Source organism: Chlorocebus sabaeus, chromosome 5 (assembly GCF_047675955.1).
Source record: "Chlorocebus sabaeus isolate Y175 chromosome 5, mChlSab1.0.hap1, whole genome shotgun sequence".
Taxonomy (NCBI): domain Eukaryota; kingdom Metazoa; phylum Chordata; class Mammalia; order Primates; family Cercopithecidae; genus Chlorocebus; species Chlorocebus sabaeus.
The window spans coordinates 66873661-66897501 of NC_132908.1; the positions used below are offsets into that span (position 1 = coordinate 66873661).

General features: G+C 48.4%; 1 protein-coding gene across 2 annotated transcripts in view; it reads left to right on the forward strand.

The window, feature by feature from the left end:
- The window catches only part of WWP2 (WW domain containing E3 ubiquitin protein ligase 2), a 178671-nt gene that overhangs the window by 145659 nt on the left and 9171 nt on the right, over positions 1-23841 (forward strand). Inside the window, exons 9-16 of one of the 2 annotated variants that reach the window (XM_007993797.3) lie at positions 27-116; positions 9101-9275; positions 16782-16836; positions 20836-20917; positions 21512-21640; positions 22535-22610; positions 22893-22964; positions 23184-23272. In XM_007993797.3, coding sequence (XP_007991988.1) covers positions 27-116; positions 9101-9275; positions 16782-16836; positions 20836-20917; positions 21512-21640; positions 22535-22610; positions 22893-22964; positions 23184-23272 — 768 coding nt within the window. Of the gene's footprint in view, positions 1-26; positions 117-9100; positions 9276-16781; positions 16837-17332; positions 17490-20835; positions 20918-21511; positions 21641-22534; positions 22611-22892; positions 22965-23183; positions 23273-23841 lie in introns of those variants that run through there. The other variant, XM_073015530.1, reaches the window with a different exon arrangement.

The following is a 23841-nucleotide window of genomic DNA, read 5'->3' on the forward strand; positions in this document are numbered from 1 at the left end:
ATGCTACCCTTGACTTTATTTTTCAGATGGGAACAGCGAGAGCTGCCCAATGGACGTGTCTATTATGTTGATCACAATACCAAGACCACCACCTGGGAGCGGCCCCTTCCTCCAGGGTAAGTCATCCCCTGAGAAGACCTGAGACTCTGGAACTGACACCATGAGTCACCCAATGGCTTCTTGAAATGGTCCCTTTCTGCAGAGGTAGCATAGCACAGTGACGTTTATTCCGGGTCACTTGATTGCTTTTCCTATCCACTTACCTTAATATTGCCCCCATGTCTTAGGACATATTAGAATTATTAGGCCAGGCGCGGTGGCTCACGCCTGTAATCCCAGCACTTTGGGAGGCCGAGGCGGGCGGATCACGAGGTCAGGAGATTGAGACCATCCTGGCTAACACGGTGAAACCCCGTCTCTAGTAAAAAGAACACACACACACAAAAAACTAGCCAGGCGAGGTGGCGGGCGCCTGTAGTCCCAGCTACTCGGGAGGCTGAGGCAGGAGAATGGCGTGAACCCAGGAGGCGGAGCTTGCAGTGAGCCGAGATCTCGCCACTGCACTCCAGCCTGGGCGACAGAGCGAGATTCCGTCTCAGAAAAAAAAAAAAAAAAAAAAGAATTATTAGAGGATCTCTGGGAAACAAAAGGCACATGGAAGGCCAAGATAGAGCGTTGCTGCGTTTCACCATGTCCCGCCTGTCCCTAAAGGCAGAGTGCTTCTCATTCGGCAGGGCTTTGTGAGAATGCCGCCAAGTTATCCAAAACCAAAGGATAAGAGAGGCTTCCAAGACAGGGAAGACTATCCAAGTTCAAGGAGAAGGGATTTGGTTCCCTGTCTGCCAGGGACAGAAAGTTCTTTCCACATGTGTCTCCTGGTCCCGAGAGCTTTCAAAAGGGAATGTATTCTGCTTCAAAAAAGAATCACCTCCCAGTGAAGTAGCCATGAAGCGCTCCTGTATAAAATATACATACTTCCCCCTGCCCTGAGTTTGTGGAGGGAAAGGCTGTCGGAAGTGGGGACTCTCAGGAGAGCCCACGTGGCTTGTTTGGTTCAGCTGTCAGGAGTGTGCCACACACATCCCACCTCATCTTCTGGTCCCATAATTCTCCGTGGATGGGCTGCTTTTAGCTCCAGTTTTCCAGTAGAATGCTTGAGTTTTCCTTTTTTCTGTACCTCCTGGAGGATGAAACTCATAACCTGTCATCATCAGTGCTCACTCTGTTTTCCACTTTGACTTGAAGTCAAATAAGTTATGAAAGTTAAACATAGACTTCTCAAATAAATAAATAAGAATAAAAAATAAAAACAGGTTGAGCGTTTTGTTATGAAAATTATGAAAATGTTCTTATTATGGAAAATTTCAGATAGATATAGAGAGAATAATATTACAAACCCCCACATACTCAACATTTAGCTTCAAAAATTATCAACTCATGGCGGGTTTTCTTTCATCTGTACAAACTAGTCGGCACACTATGATGGCCTGTGGGCAAAACCCAGCCCTCTGACTGTTTTTGTAAATAAGGTTTTATTGGAACACAGCCACACATATTTGTTGACTTATTGTTTTTGGCTGCTTTTGTACTTCATTGGCAGAGTTGAGTAATTGCAGCAGACTCTATGGCTTGCAAATCCTAAAATAATTACTTTGTGTGGCCCTTTATAGAAAAAATTTGCTAGCTCCTGATCTGTAACCCTCCACCCATCCGCCACACTCTGATCTAGGTAATTTTGAAGCAAATCCCAAACACACAAACACATCATTTTTCCATATTTCACTATATTTCTAAAACATATTATTTTATTAAAAGTAAAGCTCCAATATCATTAGCGGTATTTTGTTTATATTATCAAATACCCAGTCAATATTTGACTTTCTATAATTGTGTCACAAATTAAACATTGACTTTAACAGTATGTATTACATACTTATACTTTGTGTACTTTATAACGTGCACTTTAAAACAGCAGGAGCTCTGTGTACTGTGGCTTTTTTTTTTTTTTTTTTAAGACGGAGTCTTGCTTTGTTGCCCAGGCTGGAGTGCAGTGGTGCGGTCTCCGGCTCACTGCAACCTCCACCTCCTGGGTTCAAGTGATTCTCCTGTCTCAGCCTCCTGAGTAGCTGGGATTACAGGTGCCCACCACTATGCCCAACTGATTTTTTGTATTTTTAGTAGAGACAGGGTTTCACCATTTCGACCAGGCTGGTCTTGAACTCCTGACCTTGTGATTCGCCTGCCTCGGCTTCCCAAAGTGCTGGGATTATAGGCGTGAGACACCGCGGCCAGCCTACTGTGGCTTCTTCTTAACCTCACTGGTCTAGGAGGGACATAGGCCTTGACCCAATGAGCATTTGCATGGAATTTAAGTAAAGATATTCGGTGATATCTTCTAAGGATGGCTGGGGACTTGCTCTCCTCCCAGTGTTGAGGTGGGACACTACTAATCATGCTGTCTTATTTCCAGGGTAGTTTTCATGTTTTCCTGGGAGATGGCTCACCTGTACACCCTGCATAGTTTATTAGTTCTTCCTGAGTTTTAGATCAAGAACTTTGATCCTCTAGCTCTCATTTCTGCTCTGTAATCACAGGGGATCCAGAGAGAACAGAACGAATACTTAAGCTTTCATTTCTCATTAATGGCAGAAGTCCTGCCTCCAGGGAAGTATTAACCATGATGAAAACAATTTTGAAACTACAGATGGAGCCATGATCTCTACAGAGCTAGTCCCCGGGGAGCAAGATTGAACCAACGATTCACTTTATCATGGCCATCCCTATATAGGAAACCCACAGGAAACTCGTATGAGAATGGGTCCTTCTATCCAGGAACAATAAGTATTGGACCTAGTAGCTCAGGGTGAATGCAACCATTTGCTCATCAGTCACTCTTAAGCAATGCTCAGACCAGAGGTAAGCAAAGAGTGATCACTGCGAAACAGCAGGATTGAGGAGGCCTCACAGAGGGAAGTGGCTCCAACTCTTGCAGGAAGATGATCCAGGTTGGGGGACAGTGAAGGTGGCTGCGTGCATGTGGGAATGGAAAGGATATGTTTGGGGAAGGATGTAAGGGGCGGTTATGCTGGAGTGGAAGGGTTGTAGGAAGTAAAGATGCTCAGAGTGTGCCTGGAGGGGCTCTCAGGTTTGGGGAAGATGCCCAATGGAGCCAAAGAGGGTGGAAGGGCTGACTGGGCCTCCAGTCACTGTTCTGCGCGATATTTCAACTGAAATAAAGAGTACAGTCGTGCTGCTTAGAAGTAGAAATTCACCACAGCAGAGCACTTCTAGTTAAACATGTGGCTTGAACATGTGTTCATTTCTGTTCTTCCTGAAAACCCACTAAAATAGTAATAAAGGTATTAAAAAGGCATAAACCTTCAACAGTAAAGGAATGGAGGAGGAGAAATAGCATATGGGAGATGTTAATCAAAGTTTAGTTTCTGGTAGATAAATGGCAGAGCCGAGAGAACCGAAACCCACACCTGCAGGATGAGGAATCCACCAAGAAGCCGGCTTATTTGCACCATGGGGCCCTGGAAAGCCTCAGCGATTAGAGGCACCAAGGATGGGTGTGGAATGAGATTAAAACCTCAGCTGGGCACGGTGGCTCACGCCTGTAATCCCAGCACTTTGGGAGGCCGAGGCGGGTGGATCACGAAGTCAGGAGATTGCGACCATCCTGGCTAACACGGTGCAACCCCATCTCTGCTAAAAATACAAAAAGATTAGCCAGGCGTGGTGGCACACACCTGTAGTCCCAGCTACTTGGGAGGCTGAGGCAGGAGAACTGCTTGAACCCGAGAGGTGGAGGTTGCAGTGAGCTGAGATTGCACCACTGCACTACAGCCTGGGCAACAGAGCGAGACTCCATCTCAAACAAACAAACAAACAAAAACCTCATTGGTTTTAGATCAGTGGGAAGATAAGTTGGAAGTTTGTGCAGGGAGTTAGAGTCACACACACACTCACACACACACACACAGCCTCATGCCTGCCTCTGACATTGAGAAGCTGCAGAGAGAGCTGGAGGACCAGGTCTGAGGACACAAGCTATAGCTGAAGGCCAGGATGAACTCAGAAACAAGAGATTAAATGCAGATGGTATCTCCATTCCCCAGGCTGAAAATTGGAGGGTAGTTTTGTTTGTTTGTTTGTTTTTGCTGGGGAAAGTGGTCAGTCTAACAGAAAGAAACATAGATTATGATATTTGGGAACCTTCTAGTGAAATAGCTGAGACTCTTCCTGGTCACTCTGTAGTCTGTGGCCCCCAGCTGAGGATACAGAACTTAGTGTTTTAGTGGCTCACTATTAAATGTGACTGAACACAGCTGGGCGTGGTGGCTCACACCTGTAATAGTAGAACTTCCAGAGGCCAAGGCAGGAGGATCACTCGAGTCCAGGAGTTTGGGACTAGCATGGGCAACATAGGGAGAACCAGTCTCTACGAAAAAGAAAATAATATTTTTTTTTTTTTGAGACAGAATTTTTGCTCTTGTTGCCCAGACTGGAGTGCAGTGCACAATCGTGGCTCACTGCAACCTCCACCTCCCAGGTTCAAGTGATTCTCCTGCCTCAGCCTGTTAAGTAGTTGGGGTTATAGGCATATGCCACCATGCCCAGCTAATTTTTGCAATTTTTTTTTTTCAGTAGAGATTAGTAGAGATGGGGTTTCACCATGTTGGCCAAGCCAGTTGGCTGGTCTCGAACTCCTGACATCAGGTGAGCCACCTATTTCAGCCTCCCAAAGTGCTGGGATTACAGACGTGAGCCACCATGCCTGGCCAAAACAAAAAAAATTTTAAATTAGCTGAGTGTGGTGACGCACAGCTGTGTTCCCAGCTACTCGGGAGGCTGAGGTGGGAGAATCACTTGGGCCTGGAAGGTTGAGGCTGCAGTGAGCCGTGATTGTGCCACTGCACTCCAGCCTGGGTGACGGAGCAAGACCCTGTCTCAAAAAATGATAATAATAAGTAAAAATAAATGTGACCAAACAGCCAAAGATTAGCAGACAGAAAAAAGAGACTTGGTGAAAAGAATATAGGAAGCTGAAAAACAACTTTGGAAAGGAAAATCAAATTATAAGTGATATCCTCAAAGATTTGGAAGAAAATAATGGTATCTGTGCAACAAGAACAGGAGGCCATGAAATGGACCAGGCAGAAAACAAGAGCTTTTAGAAATTAATATGTATGACAACAGAAATGGAAAATTCAGTAGAATTGTTGAAAGATAAATTTGGGCCAGGCATGGTGGCTCATGCCTGTAATCCCAGCACTTTGGGAGAGCGAGGCAGGTGGGTCACCTGAGGTCAGAAGTTCGAGACCAGCCGAGCCAACATGGTAAAACCCCATCTCTACCAAAAATACAAAAAATGTGCCAGGCATGGTGGTGCATGCCTGTAATCCCAGCTACTTGGGAGGCTGAGGCAGGAGAATCGCTTGAACCCAGGAGGCAGAAGTTGCAGTGAGCCAAGATCATGCCATTGCACTCCAGCCTGGGGTGACAGAGTGAGACTCTGTCTTAAAAAAAAGAAAAAGAAAAAGAAAAAAAAATTTGGAGATAAGAAGATGAGAAGATGTGACCAAGGCATTCAATATCTGAAGAATAGTTCTTTAGCAAGAACTTGCTGAATAGCAAGAAAGAACAGAGAAATAGGCAATAGGAAATGATTAGAAAAGAAAATTGCCAGAACTCAAGTATCCAGATTCAAACAGCTCACCACATGCCTAGCCCAGAGGATAAAAAAAGACTCACCCCAAGGCTCATCTGATTAAATTTCCAAGTGTCAAGAGACAACCTCAGAACTTCCAGCGGGAAAAAACAGAGTACCTAGAAAGGGTCAGGAACCAAGAGTACCATCCTTTTCAACAGCTGTAGAGCAGGACCTTCACAACTCCGATGGAAAATGATTTCCTGCCAGGCGCAGTGGCTCAAACGTCTAATTCCAGCACTTTGGGAGGCCAAGGCAGGAGGATCGTTTGAGTCCAGCAGTTCAAGACCAGCCCGGGCAACATAGTGAGACACTGTCTTTTCGAAAAACAAAAAATTAGCCCAGCGTGGTGGTGCGTGCTTGTAGTCCTAGCTATTTGGGAGGCTGAGGTGGGAGGATCACTTAAACTGGGAGGTCGAGGCTGCAGTGAGCCGTGATCATGCCATTGCACTCCAGCCCGGGCAACAGAGCAAGACCCTTTCTCAAACAAAAAAGAAAATGATTTCCTGTCTAGAAATCAACTTTGAGTTATTTTAATATTTGAATGTGAGAGTAGAAATAAAGGCATCTTCAGACATTCTGGGCTTCAAAAAATTAACCTTGATACATCCTTTCTCGGAAGCTACTCCATGATTTATCCCACCACCAAATCCCACCAGGAAGCCAAGAAAGAAGAATGAATGGGATGCAAGACACAGAGAACTTAACCCCAAGGCCGTGGAATCTCCCAGGAGGAGGAGAAGGGAAGGCGAGTCAGGTCAAGGACACAGAGCAGGTGTAAGGTGGACACACAACTGTCCACGTCAGCTGAGGGAGAAATGTGGCCGAGAGAGGAAGGCCACTGCCAGGCCACCTGTCCCGTCTGAGAATCTGGGGATGCGTCAGTGACAGGTTCTTGAAAACCACACAGAAGGCAACAAGGACATTCTTACCTTCAGAAAAAAGAAAAAAGTTATTACAAGTAAGGAAATATACCTACAGTATTCTACATTGTCATAATCCAAACTCTGAATATTGATTTAATGGTGATTTTCCATATTGAGGGGACGAGGGGAGGAGATAGTTGAGGGATGGAGTACAATACCTACATCCTCATTCCTCATCTTTGGTAGTGGAAAGTCCATAAGCGATAGCAAATAGGGCAAAAAAAGAAAAAAAAAACAAACAAGAAATCATGAGCCAGGCTTGGTGGTGCACACCTGAGACTACTCAGCTACTCAGGAAGCTGAGGCTGGAGGATAGCTCCAGCCCAGCAGCTCAAATCCAGTTTGGGGAACATAGTGAGGCCCTGTCTCTGTATTAAAGGAAAGACAAAAAGCAATGAAATAGGCATGTTATTTAGAGACACAGATGTACACATATACTAGTAGAAGCAATTGAAAGTTGAAAGTGGTTGTCCTTGGGGAACAGGAGTCAGCAATGGGGCAAGAGATCGTGGTTTTTCATTATATTCCCTGCAGTCCTGTTTGTGTTTCAAAACTATATACATATGGCTTTGGGCCAGGTGCAGGGGCTCACACCTGTAATCCCAGCACTTTGGGAGGCTGAGGTGAGAGGATTGCTTGAGCCCAGGAGTTTGAGACTAGCCTGAGCAACACGGGGAGACTCCCATGTCTACAACAATTTTTTTTAAAAAACTAGTTGAGTGTGGTGGTGCATTCCTGTGGTCCCAGCTACTCAGGAGGCTGAGGTGGAGGATTGCTTAAGCCTGGGAGGTGAGGCTGCAGTGAGCCATGATCCTACTACTGTACTCCAGCCTGGGGTAGACAAATTATGAGAAAGCTAGGAAGGTTCCAGATTTTTGAGTGTCTTGCGTACTTACTAAAGGATTTTGACTCAAGGGCAGTGGGGAGTCAGTTGAAGTGTTGTTGTTGTTTTTATTTGAGACAGGATCTCACTCTGTGGCCCAGGCTGGAGTGCAGCAGCATAACCATAGTTCACCTTAGCCTTGACCTCCCAGGCACAAGCAGTCCTCCCGCCTCAGCCGCCCAAGTAGCTGGGACCAAGGGCGCACACTCCACCACCCCCAGCTAATTTTTAAAAAATATTTTTGTAGAGATGGGGGTCTCCCTCTGTTGCCTTGGCTGATCAATTGAAGTTTTTGAGCAGGAGTGTGACCCAAGGGCTCAGTCTAGTGGGTTACTCTGATGGCCGTTTATAGGCTGGATGGAGTGGGGAGGTTAATTCCAGGGTAGGTGCAGTAGTCCAGGGGTGAGGTGATACAGATCTGGACATAGGAATGGAAAATGGAAATTCAGGGGCAGGGAGACAGTGAAAAAGCAGTAGTCAGGCTGAGTGATTGACTGATAGCAGTGGGAATGATGTTGGCCTGGTTTCATCCCTGGGAGGAGAACTGACACGAGGAAACTGAGGAAAGGCCTGGGTGTGGGGAGAGAGCTGTGGCATTCAATTGAATGAAGGGTGACAGCCAGTCATGAAGGTGAGGCACTCCAGCAGGCAGAATCCAGACAAAACCTGGGAACTGACTGTGGGTCCTAGGAACCACTTGAGGGAAAACCCTTTTTAGGGAGGTCTTGAGTTAAAAAAAAAAAAAAAAAAATCATCGAGGCCAGGTGCAGTGGCTCATGCCTGTAATCTCAGCACTTTGGGAGGCCGAGGTGGGAAGATCGTTTGAGTCCAGGAGTTCGAGACCAGTCTGGGCAACATGGTAAAACTCCATCTCCACTAAAAATATAAACAGTGAGACTCTGTTTCAAAACAAAACAAAGCCAAAGACCATACAACACGTTTTCATTGGCGCCTTATATCAGGAGAGTTTCAGTTGCAGGTAACAAAAGTTATCAAAGTTGGCTTAAATAATGAAGGCAATGTATTGGCTCATGTAACGGAAAATTCTAGATATCCTGATTCCAAGCGAAGCTTGGGCTACTCAACAATATCACCAAGGAATTGGCTTTTCTCCCATTTTTCTGCTCTGCCATCCACTGGGTCAACTTCCTATTGTCTCTGGGTCCTAAATAATAGCCAGTGACCCCCAGGACCGCATGCTTACTCAGTCATATTCAGAAAAGATGAGCGACTGTTAGTTTTCCTAGATTTGCTAGCAGAAGTCCTGAGATTGGCTGTGGCTGGCTCAGCATACATCACATGTGCACTTCTGGTCCAGGCAACCATGCAGCTCTGAGGTTGGGAACAGAGTCAGCTTCCCCAGAACCACATGGATCCCCAAATTAGAAATTGAGAGCTAATGGCAAGGAGGGTTTGGGTGCTGCGGAGGCAACCACAGATGTCTGCTATCACTAGCTAAGCCCCAGCAGCCTCTGTGACAGGGTCTGCCCGGCTGTGCTAGGCATTCTGAGACTTTTCTAGAATTGGGGGGTGGGAATGGGGTCATCATTATATTCATTCTGAGGTTCCTGTTTCCAGCTGGGAAAAACGCACAGATCCCCGAGGCAGGTTTTACTATGTGGATCACAATACTAGGACCACCACCTGGCAGCCTCCGACCGCGGAGTACGTGCGTAACTATGAGCAGTGGCAGTCGCAGCGGAATCAGCTCCAGGGGGCCATGCAGCACTTCAGCCAAAGATTCCTCTACCAGGTGAGAGGGCAGGCGCTTGGCCTGAGGTGGGGGCGCCTCCCTGCCCTTGCACATGTGCAGCCTCACCGCGTTCTCTGTTGACCTGCTTGGTGAGCAGGGAAAACAGCGTCTGGCAACGTCAGCGCTCTGCCCCTGGAGATTTTACTCATCACAGTGAAATTCCTCAAATTCCAGCGTTCCTCACTCAGCAGCTCCGTGTCTAGCCTCTGTGTTTAAGGAATCAACATGTCTAAAACTGAGTTGCCCATCTTTCTTCCAAGACCGGCTTTCATTTCTGCCCCCTTCATTCAAGTCCATTTTCCCTGACTTGCACCCTGAAAGTCAGCTTTAACTTCTCCCATCCCTCACCTTTCTAGATCAAAGCAATCACCAGGCAACATAGCGAGACCCCCGTCTCTTAAAAACAAAACAAAAACAGCTACTGTTTTTTGTTAGATCTTTATTATCTGACAGATTCTCAAGGATGAAAGATCCTTGGGTTCATCTAGATCAGGGATTGGCAAATAATAGTCCATGGGCCAAGCTGGCCTGCCACTTCATTTTGTTAATAAAGTTTCATTGAAACATAAGAACACCCAGCAGTTTACATATTAATGGTGGCTGCTTTCGTGGTACAAAAGAGTTGAGTATCACAATAAAGACTGTAACTCAGAAATCCTAAAGTAGCCTAAGCCTACTGTCTGACCCTTTGCAGAAAAAGTTTATCTTTAGTCTAGCTGAGCCTCCTGTCTGGTGCTTGATCATCTTCTGCCCCTTCCCATCTGAACTGCTAGAGCAGCCTCTAAGTTCTCTCCATTGACCTTCTCTCTCTTCCAGTCCATCTGGCCTATTTCCTCCAGAGCAGTCTTCAGATGTTACTGTCATTGCATCCATTTTACTGGCTCAAAACCTTTTGTGGTCATTACCTAAAGAGTAAATTTAAATTTTCTTTTCTTTTTCTTTTTTCTTTTTTTTTTTTTTTTTGAGATGGAGTCTTGCTCTGTTGCCTAGGCTGGAGTGCAGTAGCACAGTCTCAGCTCACTGCAACTTCTGTCTCCCAGGTTCAAGCAATTCTCCTGCCCCAGCCTCCCAAGTAGCTGGGATTACAGGTGCCCGCCACTACACCTGGCTAATTTTTGTAGTTTTAGTAGAGATGGGGGTTTTACCATGTTGGCCAGGCTGGTCTTGAACTCCTGACCTCAAGTGACCTGCCCTTCTCAGCCTCCCAAAGTGCTGGGATTACAAGCATGAGTCACCATTCCCATCAACATTTAAATTTTCTTTTCTTTTTCTTTTCTTTTCAAGATGGAGTTTCGCTCTTGTTGCCCAAGCTGGAGTGCAGTGGCACAATCTCAGCTCACTGCAACCTCCGCCTCCTGGGTTCAAGTGATTCTCCTGCCTCAGCCTCCCAAGTAGCTGGGATTACAGATGCACGCCACTATGCCTGGCTAATTTTTTGTATTTTTAGTAGAGATGGGGTTTCACCATGTTGGTCAGGCTGGTCTCAAACTCCTGACCTCAGGTAATCCTCCCACCTCGGCCTCCCAAAGTGCTGGGATTACAGATGTGAGCCACCACGCCCGACCCACATTTATATTTTCTAGTCCAGAATTCTGGGTGCTCTGGTTTCAAACTAACTGCCTGAACAGTCTCCCATACTGTGTCCCTTTGGGAACCCTCCCAGTTCCACCTGCTGGAGTCTCCATCCCATTAGAGGGTCCACAGTGACCTGGACTTGGGGAAGCCCAGCCGCACAGCCTCTTTGGTAGGGAGACGTGGGACTGCCAAGTTGGCTGATTATCTTTTCTCAGAATACTTTAGGTGTGAAGGTTGGGATCTACAGCAGAACTAACACAGGGTATGATGGTGCCTTCCAGGCTGGAAATGTTTTGAGCTGGGCCCCTGACTTTTTTTTTTTTTTTTTTTTTTTTTTGAGACAGGGTCTCATTCTCTGTCACCCAGGCTGGAATGCAATGGCATGATCATGTTTATTGCAGCCTTGACCTCCTGGGCTGAAGTGATCCTCCCACCTCAGCCCCCTGAGGTAGCTGGGACTACAGGCATGCACCACCACACCTGGCTAATTTTTCGTACTTTTAGTAGAGATGGGGTTTTGCCATGTTGCCCAGGGTGGTCTTGAACTCCTGGACTCAGGCGATCCACCTGCCTTGGCCTCCCAAAGTGCTAGGATTACAAGTGTGAGTCACTGCACCCAGCCGATGGACCTCCGACTTTTGATCATCAGCCATAAGTCACTGTAGCATCTCCCTTGGTTAGTTCTGTCTGTGGGGATGGATTGCTTGTCATACAGGGAGGAAACCATGGAGGGCCTCAGTTTCCTTAGCAGGGGTGAGCAGAAAGTGTGGCGTTTGTCTTAGTAAGTTGCCTCCAGGGTCGATGGTCATGCCTGTCTCCAGCCAGGGCCCCACTGTCTAGCCCAGTGCAGCACTGCACACTTTCTTGGGCCAGGCTTCCCACCCATGCCTGCCACACATGCCTGACATCCAATACTGGCATGTTTCAGAATTGGATGGAATCTTCGTCTTTCACCACATTTTAGTGATTGCTCCTTTTGAGCTGGGCCCCAAAGATTTTGCCTGCCATTTTCTTGGGTGGCTGTGGCTGCAAAACTGGGAAGGTCTGGGGCATCTTTCTTCTTTGACCTATCTGTCTTTTGACTTAGAGACAAGGACATATTTTAGGAGTTTCACATGGTTTTTGTCTGCCTGATTATCCAACTTTTCTCATTAAAAAAAAAAAATTGAACTGAGTATTCTGATACACACCTGTAATCCCAGCAACTCGGAAGACTTGGGGGTGGGAGGATCGCTTGAGCCCAGGAGTCTGAGGCTGCAGTGACCTATGATCGTGCTACTGCACTCCAGCCTGGATGACAGTAAGATCCTGCCTTAATAAATGAATGAATAAAATAAGATGCATTAAAGCAATTTTTTTTTCCCCTTAATAGCCACCAATTAGGTTCTGTAGGTTGATCAAGATGTTGGTGTGTGAAAGGGAAGAGTCCCAGATTCTGGAGCTCACATCTGCCTGGTCTTTTGGAGTCTTCCTTCCTTTTGCCTGCCTCTCTTAGCAACATTATTCTGGGTTTTTAGAGGTAGAACTTTGACTTGGAGGGTTCCCTAGAAGTAAAAATTGAACACTAAAAAATTGTTCTTTCTGAATACTCTAAAATGGTTTTCTCAGCCTCGCTGGGGATGTGGGAAGGTTCTGCATGGAGGTGATGGTTACCTTTTCTCCATGAAACAAGACTCATATTGAAAAATGTGGCAGGAATCTTTCTTTGGTCTGCTTTCAATGTCTCTCTGTTGATTTTCCTCCCCCTCTGGCATTGGTTTTCTCCTCTTGTTTGCTATGGTGCCATGTCCTGGTTACAAGTAAGAAGGGTTGCTTTCATATAGTTATTTTGGGGTTTGGCTTAGGCCCAGAGTTTGACTCGGAAGACTTAAGATCCAATACCAGACTAGCGGCCTCCCCTCCTCCTCTTGCTGGGCTTCAACTGAGACCTTGTTCTTCTTTGCTGTACTGCAGAGACCATGAAATAGAGTTCAAAATGGAAATCAAGGGAATCCCAGATTGCAGTCTCCTGTAATTCCTTCCTGCTGTCTGCCTCAACACACACCTATTCCAGTTCCTCTAAATTCTAGTTCTTAGTTTTTCTGCCATGTTTCCCTTTCCTAACTCACGAATGTGCTAATGTTGCCCATGATCATCATGTATCTTTTCGTTTGCTTGTTTCACCCTTGCAGTTTCCTTTTGCCCTCTTGTGTCGTTTTCCTGCTAGGACTCACTGAAGATGCCCGGCACAGCCTTGCACGTTGTGCTGTTGTGACGGGACCATCACATGGCCGGCAACTTCTGGGGCATCTCTCTCTGCAGTATTGAAACAGATCATTTTGACCGGGCGCAGTGACTCACGCCTGTAATCCCAGCACTTTGGGAGGCTAAGGCAGGCGAATCACTTGAGGTCGGGAGTTCGACACCATCCTGGCCAACATGGTGAAACCCCGTCTCTACTAAAAATACAAAAATTAGCTGGGTGTGGTGGCGGGCACCTGTAGTCCCAGCTACTTGGGAGGCTGAGGCAGGAGAATCGCTTGAACCCAGGAGGCAGAGGTTGCAGCGAGCTGAGGTCACGCCACTGCACTCTAGCCTGGGCGACAGAGTGAGACTCCATCCAGAAAAAAAAAAAAAGGAAAAGAAACAGATTTTGTGGCTCTTAGGGTGTGGAGTCCATTATCGAGAAACAGACAACTTGTTTCTTACTCTGCAGAGAGCCCTTTGCATTTAATTCTCAAGCACCTGGATTTTGTTCTGCGTCCGTCTGGTGCATCCTTAAAAAAAAAAATGCCCGCCTTCCACGCTGCAACCTTTATGCCCTTCCCAGACCTTTCTTACTCTCAGCTGTATTTGCTAGACATTCTTTATTTCTGAGTTTGTATCTTAAAATATTACTGGAACTTCGTGCTTAGTTCCCAAGGGACTTGAACTCTCATGAGCTCTCTGGCTCATGGCCTGCACCCCAGATCTCCCAACCCAGGGACCATTACACGGGAAGAGGATTCCAGTGTTCTTTTCTGTTCCTAGTGATAGAGAATGTCCAGGATCTCCCTTCTGGCCACAGAGGCCTGCTTTCCCCCATCTACATCCTTTTCTGCTCCACGTAACACCTTGACATCTCTCATTTTAGGGGAATGTGGTAGAAGAGGAGGGAGCTGTTTCGCTCATTGGAGATGTGAGGTTTTTGGCTTTTGGTTTTCTGGCCATGATGCATAGTTTTTATTTTTCATTTCTCCTTGTTCACGTCCTCCCTTCTGGCTTTCTTTCTTTTTCAACTTGTACTGTGTGCCTGAGGAAAGATGTATCCAAAATCGTCAAGTGCTTCGATTTAACAATAAGAAGTAAATTGTTGTGAGGATCAGCTCCCATTGATTCTGATTTTATCACGTTGGTGCAAAAGTAATTGTGATTTTTGCCATGACTCCTTTTTTTTTTTTTTTTTTTTTTTTGAGATGGGGGTCTCGCCCTGTCACCCAGGTTAGAGTGCAGTGGCGTGATGTCAGCTCACTGCAACCTCTGCCTCCCGGGTTCAAGCGATTCTCCTGCCTCAGCCTCCTGAGTAGCTGGGATTATAGGTGCCTGCCACTATGCCTGGCTAATTTTTGTATTTTCAGCAGAGACAGGGTTTCCCCATGTTGGCCAGGCTGGTCTTGAACTCCTGACCTCAAATGATCCATCCGCCTCTGACTCCCAAAGTGCCAGGTTTACAGGCCTGAGCCACGGCACCCAGCTGCCATGACTCTTAATGGCAAAAACCACAATTACTTTTGCACCAACCTAATATGTGTTGTTTGTGTTTATCAGTCTCTGGTGTCTCTCCCTTTCCTATCTGCCTCCTCTTCTCCTCAATTCTTATAGATGTGTGTGGTGGAGGGGTGCGGGGGGCGTTCTGATAGAATAATAATCAGGATACCAAGGAAATTTTTTAAAAAACACTTTAACAAAAGAGCCTACGTTGCATGAAGCCTGAGATTTTTTTTAAAAGGCAAGGATTCAGAAAGGGGCTGATCAGTATTTTCTGATCCTAGTTCAGTGCTAGTCAGGGAGGCTGTTGGTAAAGACCTTTTTGGTCTGTTGATTTGTAGAATTAAGCAAAAGATGACCGTGCCCCCGTGGAAGCCAGGTTGGTACCAGCTGGTTGTCGATTTCCCATGAGAGCCCTGAACACTTTATAGATGATCTACTCACTCCAAAACAAGACCTGAAGCAGCAAACACTTTTACACCAAATGCGTCCTCTTTTAATGTCTTAAAATAACCTTTTCTATAGTCCTTCCCCTTTGCAAGGTCATTGCTGTAGCTCAGCACTTACCAAGTGCCTTTGGCTCCATGATGTAGAATACGTGTGTTTTCACATTTGTTCCCATGCCTCTGTTGCTGAATGTTTTTAATGTGTTAACTACAAAACAGAGTTGGATTTTATGAGATACTGTACCCTATCTCCCCCAACCCCCCAACACACAGACACACGCCCACATGACTTCTGTGAATTCGGGAGCTTTTTTTCAGTAATGATTCAATATGATTTGCGATGGAGAATTTTAAGCTCTAGATAAATGATAAGGGACCCTAAATCAAGGTGAGCTTCCCCCACCTCCATGCACTTGCGTTCTGTGTGGGCAGGAGGCCCTGCCCTGAAAGGGGGCTCCGTCCTATCAAGGAGCCTATGGTTTCAAGACTTAAACATCTTTGTTGGAACTTGCTTGGAAGAGGGGCCTGTGTTGCCACCTTGGAAAGAAAGTTTCACTGTCCTTTCAGCTGGGGGTGGAGGGAGGGCTGTGGAAGGGGGCTTGCTGGCAGTTGAGTTCCACCAATGTTTTCTCAAGCCGAGACTGAGCCCATTCATCCTCCTGCCCGTGTGTGGCTCCGGCACCCCCAGACGGGGCCAGCCCAGCAGCCTGAAGTCCGCATTTAGAACTTGATCCCCTCTTATAACGATCACATTTTAGTAAGTAAAATAAAAATGCTTCAGAAAGAAAAAAAAAGAAAAGAAGAAAGAGGGGAACAATACTTGTTTTATTTAATGACCAGAACTTTTTGACAGCACCCCCCTTCCCTGCAGGATATGAGAACTCCTGGTCCACTGCAGTCCATCCCCAGGGACCTCGAAGCAGAATTTGGCTGAAGGGGGTCCGGGGGGGGGGATTCTAATGTAAACAGCGACCCTGAAGTCCTGGAGCCGGTTGCCCCTTTCCCCTGTCTCCCCTTCTGTCTTGCTGCCCCACCCCCAGCCCCAACCCCCCCCAGACAAACACAGAACACTGAGCAACTTCAGGTTCAGGCAGGGGAGGAATAAAGGTGCTTTGTGAAGGGGAAGGAAAACATTCCTGGGGGAGGTGAGGGCTTGGGGCATGAATGTGCCCTCAGTCTGGGTGGACGCTGCACACCCAGATGGGAGGTTGGGGGGGACGCTGAGGTGGAGGGAGGAGGGCCAGGCCCCAGCCAGGAAGCTCTGGGCGTGGGCAGGGCTTGTGGGAATGATTTCATTGGAAAGGCCTGCGATATTTTTTCCCCTCCTGCGTGTGGTTCTTGGAGAAAGTTGGAGGTGGTGGTGATTTCAGTCGCCTTGGCCGCCTCGAGCCGGAGCTGAGCGGAGGCACTGGGCCGAGCCTGCTTCCCGGGCCTTTCTGCCCCACCGCGGCTGCTCCCTGCCTCCGCCACCCTGGCACACCTTCACCGGCGTGCTGCCTCCTCCCCATCGCTCTACCATTTCCAAAACTCACTTGGGCCCTCCGTGCACAGGGTTCTTTTTTGGTTTTTCTGTAAAAATCGAAACAAAAACTAGAGACTTTTGAGAGGAGCAGATGCTACCTAAAGTCCCACTGCATTCCCTGCAGAGCGCTCCAATGCGGAAGCGAGTCGTTGGCATTTTTATTTTTTATCGATTGATTTATTTTTTCACCAGTGGCTTTTTGTAACCTCTGTGTTCTGCTGTGTTTCTTGTGTTTAGTCTTCGAGTGCTTCGACTGACCATGATCCCCTGGGCCCCCTCCCTCCTGGCTGGGGTAAGTACTGAGTTCTCTTCCCGGCCCTCGGCCTTCCGTCAGCCACGGTGCTCTGTCCTCTCCTCCCGCGTGTCCTCCTTCCCTGTTCCTGTCCGTCTCTTTTCCGTCTCTCCCCTCTCCAGCACACTCTCTGGGCATGCCCCGCCACAGCAGTTACAGGTGATGGAGCCTGGCGGCTGGGAAAGTAACCAAGCTCCACCGAACCACCGGAGCATCCACCAAACCCACCATGGCTAAAGGAGTGGGACCCTAAGAAAGATGTCCCCAAGCAGCTGGGGGACTATTGGGCTTTGGTCTTGAGTTTCAAGGTGTCTACTCAAGTGTCCATGCTACCACTAAGATATTTGGACACTGCCTAACTCCCAAATTTTGTTTCAGGTCTGTGACCACATGCTTGGAATGATCCACCTTAACACATCTTTCTTTGCAGCTGAGATGTTGGCGGACTTCGGTCTAATTTTGACTAATAGAAGCCACCTTTTTACTTCTGACGTAGCTGTGAAAGAGGCCAGAGGCAAGCAGATACGAGAGTTGAATGCCAGGTGGTGACTCTGGAAACGCATCGCTGCTAGTTAATAACGCCGTGTAGATTTCTCCTCGCCCTTGGTAGCCGCCTCTTACCTATCCCAGGTCCTTGACGTGATTTGCTAACAGTGAGTTAAGGGATGGACACCCATGACTTAGGAGAGATTATAGGCTTCATGGCTATTCTAGGAAGGAGTAGCCATGCAAAAAGGGTCATTAGAGATGATGAGACTTAGCGCATTTGATAGAGAGAGCTGGGGCAGAGTTTTATTTAATCTTGTAAGAGTCACTGGGAGCGGAAGAAGGCAGTTTTTGCGGGAACCAGCATGTGTTGCGTTTCATTTATGGATTAGGCCAGCAGAAGACGGTAAACGTTGGTATGGTGGTGTTGACAGATGGTGTGAAACTGGGAGGGGGTGCACTCGACAACAAAGATGGAGAGGTGCATCCTGGGAAGTTGACAATGATAGGATGGGCTTCTGATGCCTGGAAACGTGTAGCTTTGGAGCTGGACCTTCTCGGTGCAGACACATCTGCTCTCGGGTAGTCATTTAAGAGGTTGTGTCAACCCTCTTATACCTGCAGGGTACCACTTAGTGAATGAGCACTGCAGTCCAGTGTCCTAGAAGGGCCTTCTGGTCCTTCTGGTTGGAGATATCATTTAGTGAAGCTTCCACATATTTGTTGACTTTCAGCTCAGGGATCCCGTATGCAGATAGCTGCCCCACATGGCTCCCTGGACCAAAGAAAGGTCATTGGTATCTCAGAGATTGGCAGCAGCTCCAATGTGAGAGAGTAAAACTCTGAAGACCCTGCCTCATCAGTAGGCAGGGGAAAATGCGTCAGATTAAACAAGAATCTGTACTGCTGTTTGGTGGCCAGCGGCCTAGAAGCCGGGGACTTCTAGTGTGTTTCAGGCTCTGTAGAGGCAGGTGGTGTAGCCCAGTCAAGTGGGTTTTCATGCCAGTTCTGCTGAGTGATGGTCACCAGGTAAGCACAGCTGATGGAGACTTGAAAGCAGCTCTCGAATGCTAAGTGTGGAAATTTTTGAGATGGAAATGGAGGAGCCGTGGTCAGAGTCGATGCTGTTAATGAACAATCAGAAAAAAAGCCCACAAAACTGTTACAGTCCAAAATTAAGAGGAAGAACATTCTGGCTAAAGGCCAGGGCTCCTTCTGAATTGCAGATCCTTGGGGATCTGTGTTGGCTGCCCCAGGGCTGTGGCAGGGGCCGCCTCCCCAGGGCTCGCCGAGAATGAACAGAAAGAACAGCCAGACCAAGTGAGAATGGCACTGAGCGGCAGCTTGCTAACCAAGCCTGCTGGTGTCCCTCTCTGCTGCCCCAGGAGAGACCCCACATCTTCCCCACACACTGCTGTGGGACTCAGGACACCTCGGGTTGAGATCCACATCTGCCCTCGGTGGCCCTGACCCTGGGCCTGTGGCTGAATACGTCTGAGTCCATTTGCTCCTAAAATGAGGTCGAGCCGGTGTTCCTTCAAGGTCTTTCCCAGCCCCCCCGCTGAGACTGAAGGCTGCGAGGCAGTCAGCTGGCCTTGGGAGGCCTCCACGCAGCAGCAGTGCCAGAAATGACGACACAGGCCTCAGGCCCGCTGGACAGATCCCCCTGGCCCTGTGGTTAGCCTTGGCTTTGGCCCTTAACAGGGCAGACGTGAGGATCTAGTTCAAAGCAGTAGCTTCTGGGCTGGGAGCGGCCCCCTCCCCTGGAAACCTCTTGGGAAGCCTTCCTTCTGTGTGTTCTGAGGTGGTGGTGGCTCCCTGACAGCTCTGGGCACCTCCTGTTCTTTCTTTCCTTTTGTCTTCCTTTTATTTATTTTGTATTTATAAAAAAGAGATGAAGTCTTGCCGTGTTGCCCAGGCTGGTCTCAAACTCCTGGGCTCAAGCGATCCTCCTGCCTCAGCCTCCCAAAGTGCTGGGATTACAGGTGTGAGCCAGCGTGCCCAGCCTGTCTTTATTTTTATTTTATTGTATTTATTTGTTTTTCCAGCTTTATCGACGTATGATTGACAAATAATGTCTGTTTGTAAAATTTCAGACGAGTCATAGATACCAGGTAAGGCAGAGAGTGGGAGGGAGACTGAGGCCCTGGGCTGGTGTTGGGAGCACTGCAGCTCGAGTCTTGGTAGGGAGTGAGGAGGGGGTTGTTGCTCTTTCCTGTTCTGCTCCTTTTTCAGCTTTCGGGTTCCCTGTAGCTTCTGGAACTGATTATTTTTTATTTCTTTAATGTTACTCTGTCTTGTAAAAGGAGAGCCATTAGCATCATTTGTTTTCAGGAGAGAAACAGATTTGAAGGCTCAGGAACTTCCTGGGAAAGGTGACCTCTTTTGGGCCAAGAGCTTTACCCCCTAGTTTTTTTTTCCCCCTGTCTACCTGGAGCTGAGAGGTTACCCCTTTCCATCCCTCTCAAGGTCCAGAATCGCCAGCTCGGGTTGGGTCTGCCCCTGGAGCCCAGACTCCTCCCTTGGGGACCCCAGAGCCCTTATCAGTGTATCAGTAAAGGGCAAGACAACAGAGATTGTTGAGAGCAGAGGAAAAGTATATTTGTGGCCCAGCCCCACTCTATGAACACTCCCCTGTCTCAAAGCACATACTTAGGTGTAAGAACAGGATAGGCAGGCCAGGCACGGTGGCTTATTGCCTGTAATCCCAGTACTTTGGGAGGCTGAGGCGGGAGGATCACTTGAGGCCAGGAGTTCGAGACCAGCCAGGACAACATAGCGAGACCCTGTCTTTATATAAAAAAGAAAAAAAAAGGTACATGTCTAAGAAGAGGCTGGGCAGTGTAAGTGTCCTCAGCCCCAGATAGCATTTATTTGCTCATAAGCAAGAAGGAGATGTGCCAGGGTATGAGAGTTTTAGAACAAGACTTAGTCTGTAAGTGGGAGAAGAGGGAGAACTTGGAGGGTGCAGGGGCGCAGGGTGCAGAGCACTGATCAGAGAGATGCGAGGGAGATGCAGCTACCCCATAAGGACCATGCCCTGTGGGACAGAGGCACCCAGGTCAGCTGCATGCAGTGCAGAGGGTCCCAGGACCAGGGATCAGCCGTGAGGGACTTGGGTGGCGGGCCTGGCGGGTTGGGGACTGCCTGGCTTCCGTGCTGCACACAGCTGGGAGCAATTATGCCTCTGGTTTGAGCTGTGCTGCTCCCTCCGGGTGGCCACACCACCCCCTCCCTCCAACTGACCAACCAACCAAAGAAGTGCTTCATCTCGAGTTGGAAATGTGTCACACACCCCCCCTCGCCACCACCAACAACAAGAAGGAAGGACCCTCTTTGTCCCTTTCCCAGTGACAAGTGTGAGTGAGCTCGGCTTTGGCTGGTTCTTCTCTAACAGGCTGACAACAGGGAGAGAAACTCAGACCCAGCATCCAGGAGGTGGGAGCCGCGGGGAAAGGACACCGGCTCTCCATGTTTGAATCTGATGGTTCTTTCTTTCTTCTCATGTGGCAGAGAAGAGACAAGACAATGGACGGGTGTATTACGTGAACCATAACACTCGCACGACCCAGTGGGAGGACCCCCGGACCCAGGGGTAAGGACTTGGGCTGAGAGGGGGGCCGGGCCAGGCTGGGTCTCTGTGCAGCTCCAGCATTAGGCAGGTGGTTTTGGACTGCATCGTCCCAGAGGGCTGATGTCAGGGACCTGTAGCCACACACAAGTGTCTTGAGACTCTCACTACACAGATACACTGTTGGCCTGATGACAACTTAAAAGTGATTTCTTAAACAGACCTTCCTGGTGGATGGAGGGTGGCCTGGCTGGCAGGTGTTGCTGGTCTCCATACTGATTGTACAGGCTGCTGATAATTGCAAAAAGGTTGAGGGCATCCTGGTTTCCCAACACCCCAAGTGAAGCCGTACTGGGGCATGGAGTGTCTCAGGATTGCTGGTGGCCATTCAGTCCAGTGCCATCCATGCAGGGCTGCGTTTTTGGCCATGAGATATTAAATGACCTCTCTGTGCTGCAGAACTGTCCTCACGACTTGGGTCATGCTTCTTGGGTGCATGTCCTCAAGGTCCCTCATGGACTCTGCAGAGACAAAGCCACACTTTGAGGACCCAGCCTCCAACCACCAAGGTCCAGAAGGTGGGGCCAGCCCTTCACCCTTTTCTTCCCATGTTTCCAGGATGATCCAGGAACCAGCTCTGCCCCCAGGATGGGAGATGAAATACACCAGCGAGGGGGTGCGATACTTTGTGGACCACAATACCCGCACCACCACCTTTAAGGATCCTCGCCCAGGGTTTGAGTCGGGGTAAGGACTTTGTACAGGTAGCAGCAGCATCCAGGAGCCGAGTCCCAGGCCGTCCTTGTTCTGGCTCTGAGAGGCCCACTTTGGGTGGCCCCTGCAGTGCGTTCTACTGCCCTTACTGCCCTCTAGTGGCCAATATTGATGTCATATTAAAGGGGACGGGAGGATAGCTTGAGTCCGGGAGTTTGAGACCAGCCTGGACAACATAGTGAGACCCTGTTTCTACAAGAATAAAAAAGATTAACCAGGCTGAGAAAGATGTCAAGACTCCATCTCTACAAAAAAAATTTAAAAATTAGCTGGATGTGGTGGTGCCTGCCTATAGTCCCAGCTATGTGGGAGGCTGAGGTGGGAGGATCCCTTGAGCTCAGGAGTTTGAGGCTGCAGTGAGCTATGATGGCACCACTGCACTCCAGCTCAGGTGACAGAGTGAGATCCTGTTTCTAAAAAATAATAATACTTTTAAAATTAGCTCGGTGTGGTAGCACACTCCTGTAGTCCTAGCTACTTGGAAGGCTGAGGTGGGAGGATCATTTAAGACCAGGAATTCGAGGCTGCTGTGAGCCATGATCACACCACTGCACTGCAGCCTGGGCAATAGAGCAAAACCTCGTCTCTAGAAAACAAACAAACAAATAAATAAGATGGGATGGGGAGGAAGGGACTATCCTGTTTGTTCCAAGTGACACTAGTGTTGTTTCTCTAAAAACAAGAAGTCTGGCTTTATTTCTAGATTTTCTTTTTTATTCTTCAAGGATCTTAATGACAGTCACTTCCTCACCTTATATTACTCATCTTTAAATTAACATAGCACCAGCTTTCCTTAGGGTTGACAAAGACAAGTTGTTCATTTTCTGAGAAATGGCATGAACCACCGAACACCTTTGCTCTTCCCAGGACGAAGCAAGGCTCCCCTGGTGCTTATGACCGCAGTTTTCGGTGGAAGTATCACCAGTTCCGTTTCCTCTGCCATGTGAGTTCTGGTACTGGGGCTCCTGTGGCAGCTGGGGTTATTGAGTTATTTCGGTGTGAGTTCCCGGCACAGCAGCAGGTATCGGAATGTTTGTGTCTTAGGTGGGGGCCAGACACTTGTCTAACCCCGAACTGGCTGTCTCTAGGAAGCGAGTTTTCATTCCTAGGGGACGTGCTGTCCCCTCCTGGCCCATCGGGCTGGGGGCTGCCTGTTCATACAGACAGGAGAACAGATGATCACTTGAGGCTCAATTTGAAGTTATTTTCTTTTTTTTTTTTTCAGTCAAATGCCCTACCCAGCCACGTGAAGATCAGTGTTTCCAGGCAGACGCTTTTTGAAGATTCCTTCCAACAGGTTAGATCATGGTGCCTGAAACCAGGGCCAGGCCGACGCCCTCCTCCCAGCACCCCATCTCCTATCGCATGGCCTGTTAAACCCACACTGCAGACTTTCCACGGCATGGGTCTTGGTGACTCTGTCTGCTGGAGAGTAGGCCTTAGAGCCCCGTCCCTCCCGCCCCTGCCTGCTGTGAAAGGGAGAGTGGCAGGCCGGCCCGATGCTCTGTCTTCCCAGATCATGAACATGAAACCCTATGACCTGCGCCGCCGGCTCTACATCATCATGCGTGGCGAGGAGGGCCTGGACTATGGGGGCATTGCCAGGTGAGCTTGAGTGCCCTGGGAGGCTCCCCTGTACCCTGCTTCCCCAGGCTACAGCGTCCATGGCCAGAAAGCTGCCTGCCCCCTGCTCACATTCCCTCCCAAAGTTCTCATGCATCTTCAGGAGTGGGCACAGTGTGGCATTCAGAATACGTGAATCCGCCATGTGCGGTGGCTCACGCCTGTAATCCCAGCCAAGGCCAAGGCCTCCCAAAGTGAGTTCGGGAGTTCGAGACCAGCCTGACCAACATGGAGAAACCCCATCTCTACTAAAAATACAAAATTAGCCAGGTGTGGTGGCACATGCCTGTAATCTCAGCTCATAGGGGAGGCTGAGGTGGGAGACTCGCTCCAACCTGGGAGGCAGGAGGTTGTGGTGAGCCGAGATCGTGCCACTGCACTCCATCCTGGGCAACAAGAGCGAAACTCCATTTCAAAAACAAAACAAATGAAAAACCAAAATACATGAATCCATGTGGCCAGTCCATTGAGCCTGGAACAGGGGCCTGGGGTCCTGATGGGCTGGGCGTTAAGCCTTTAGTAACTGGGTCATGAGGCGACGGAGGACTCCC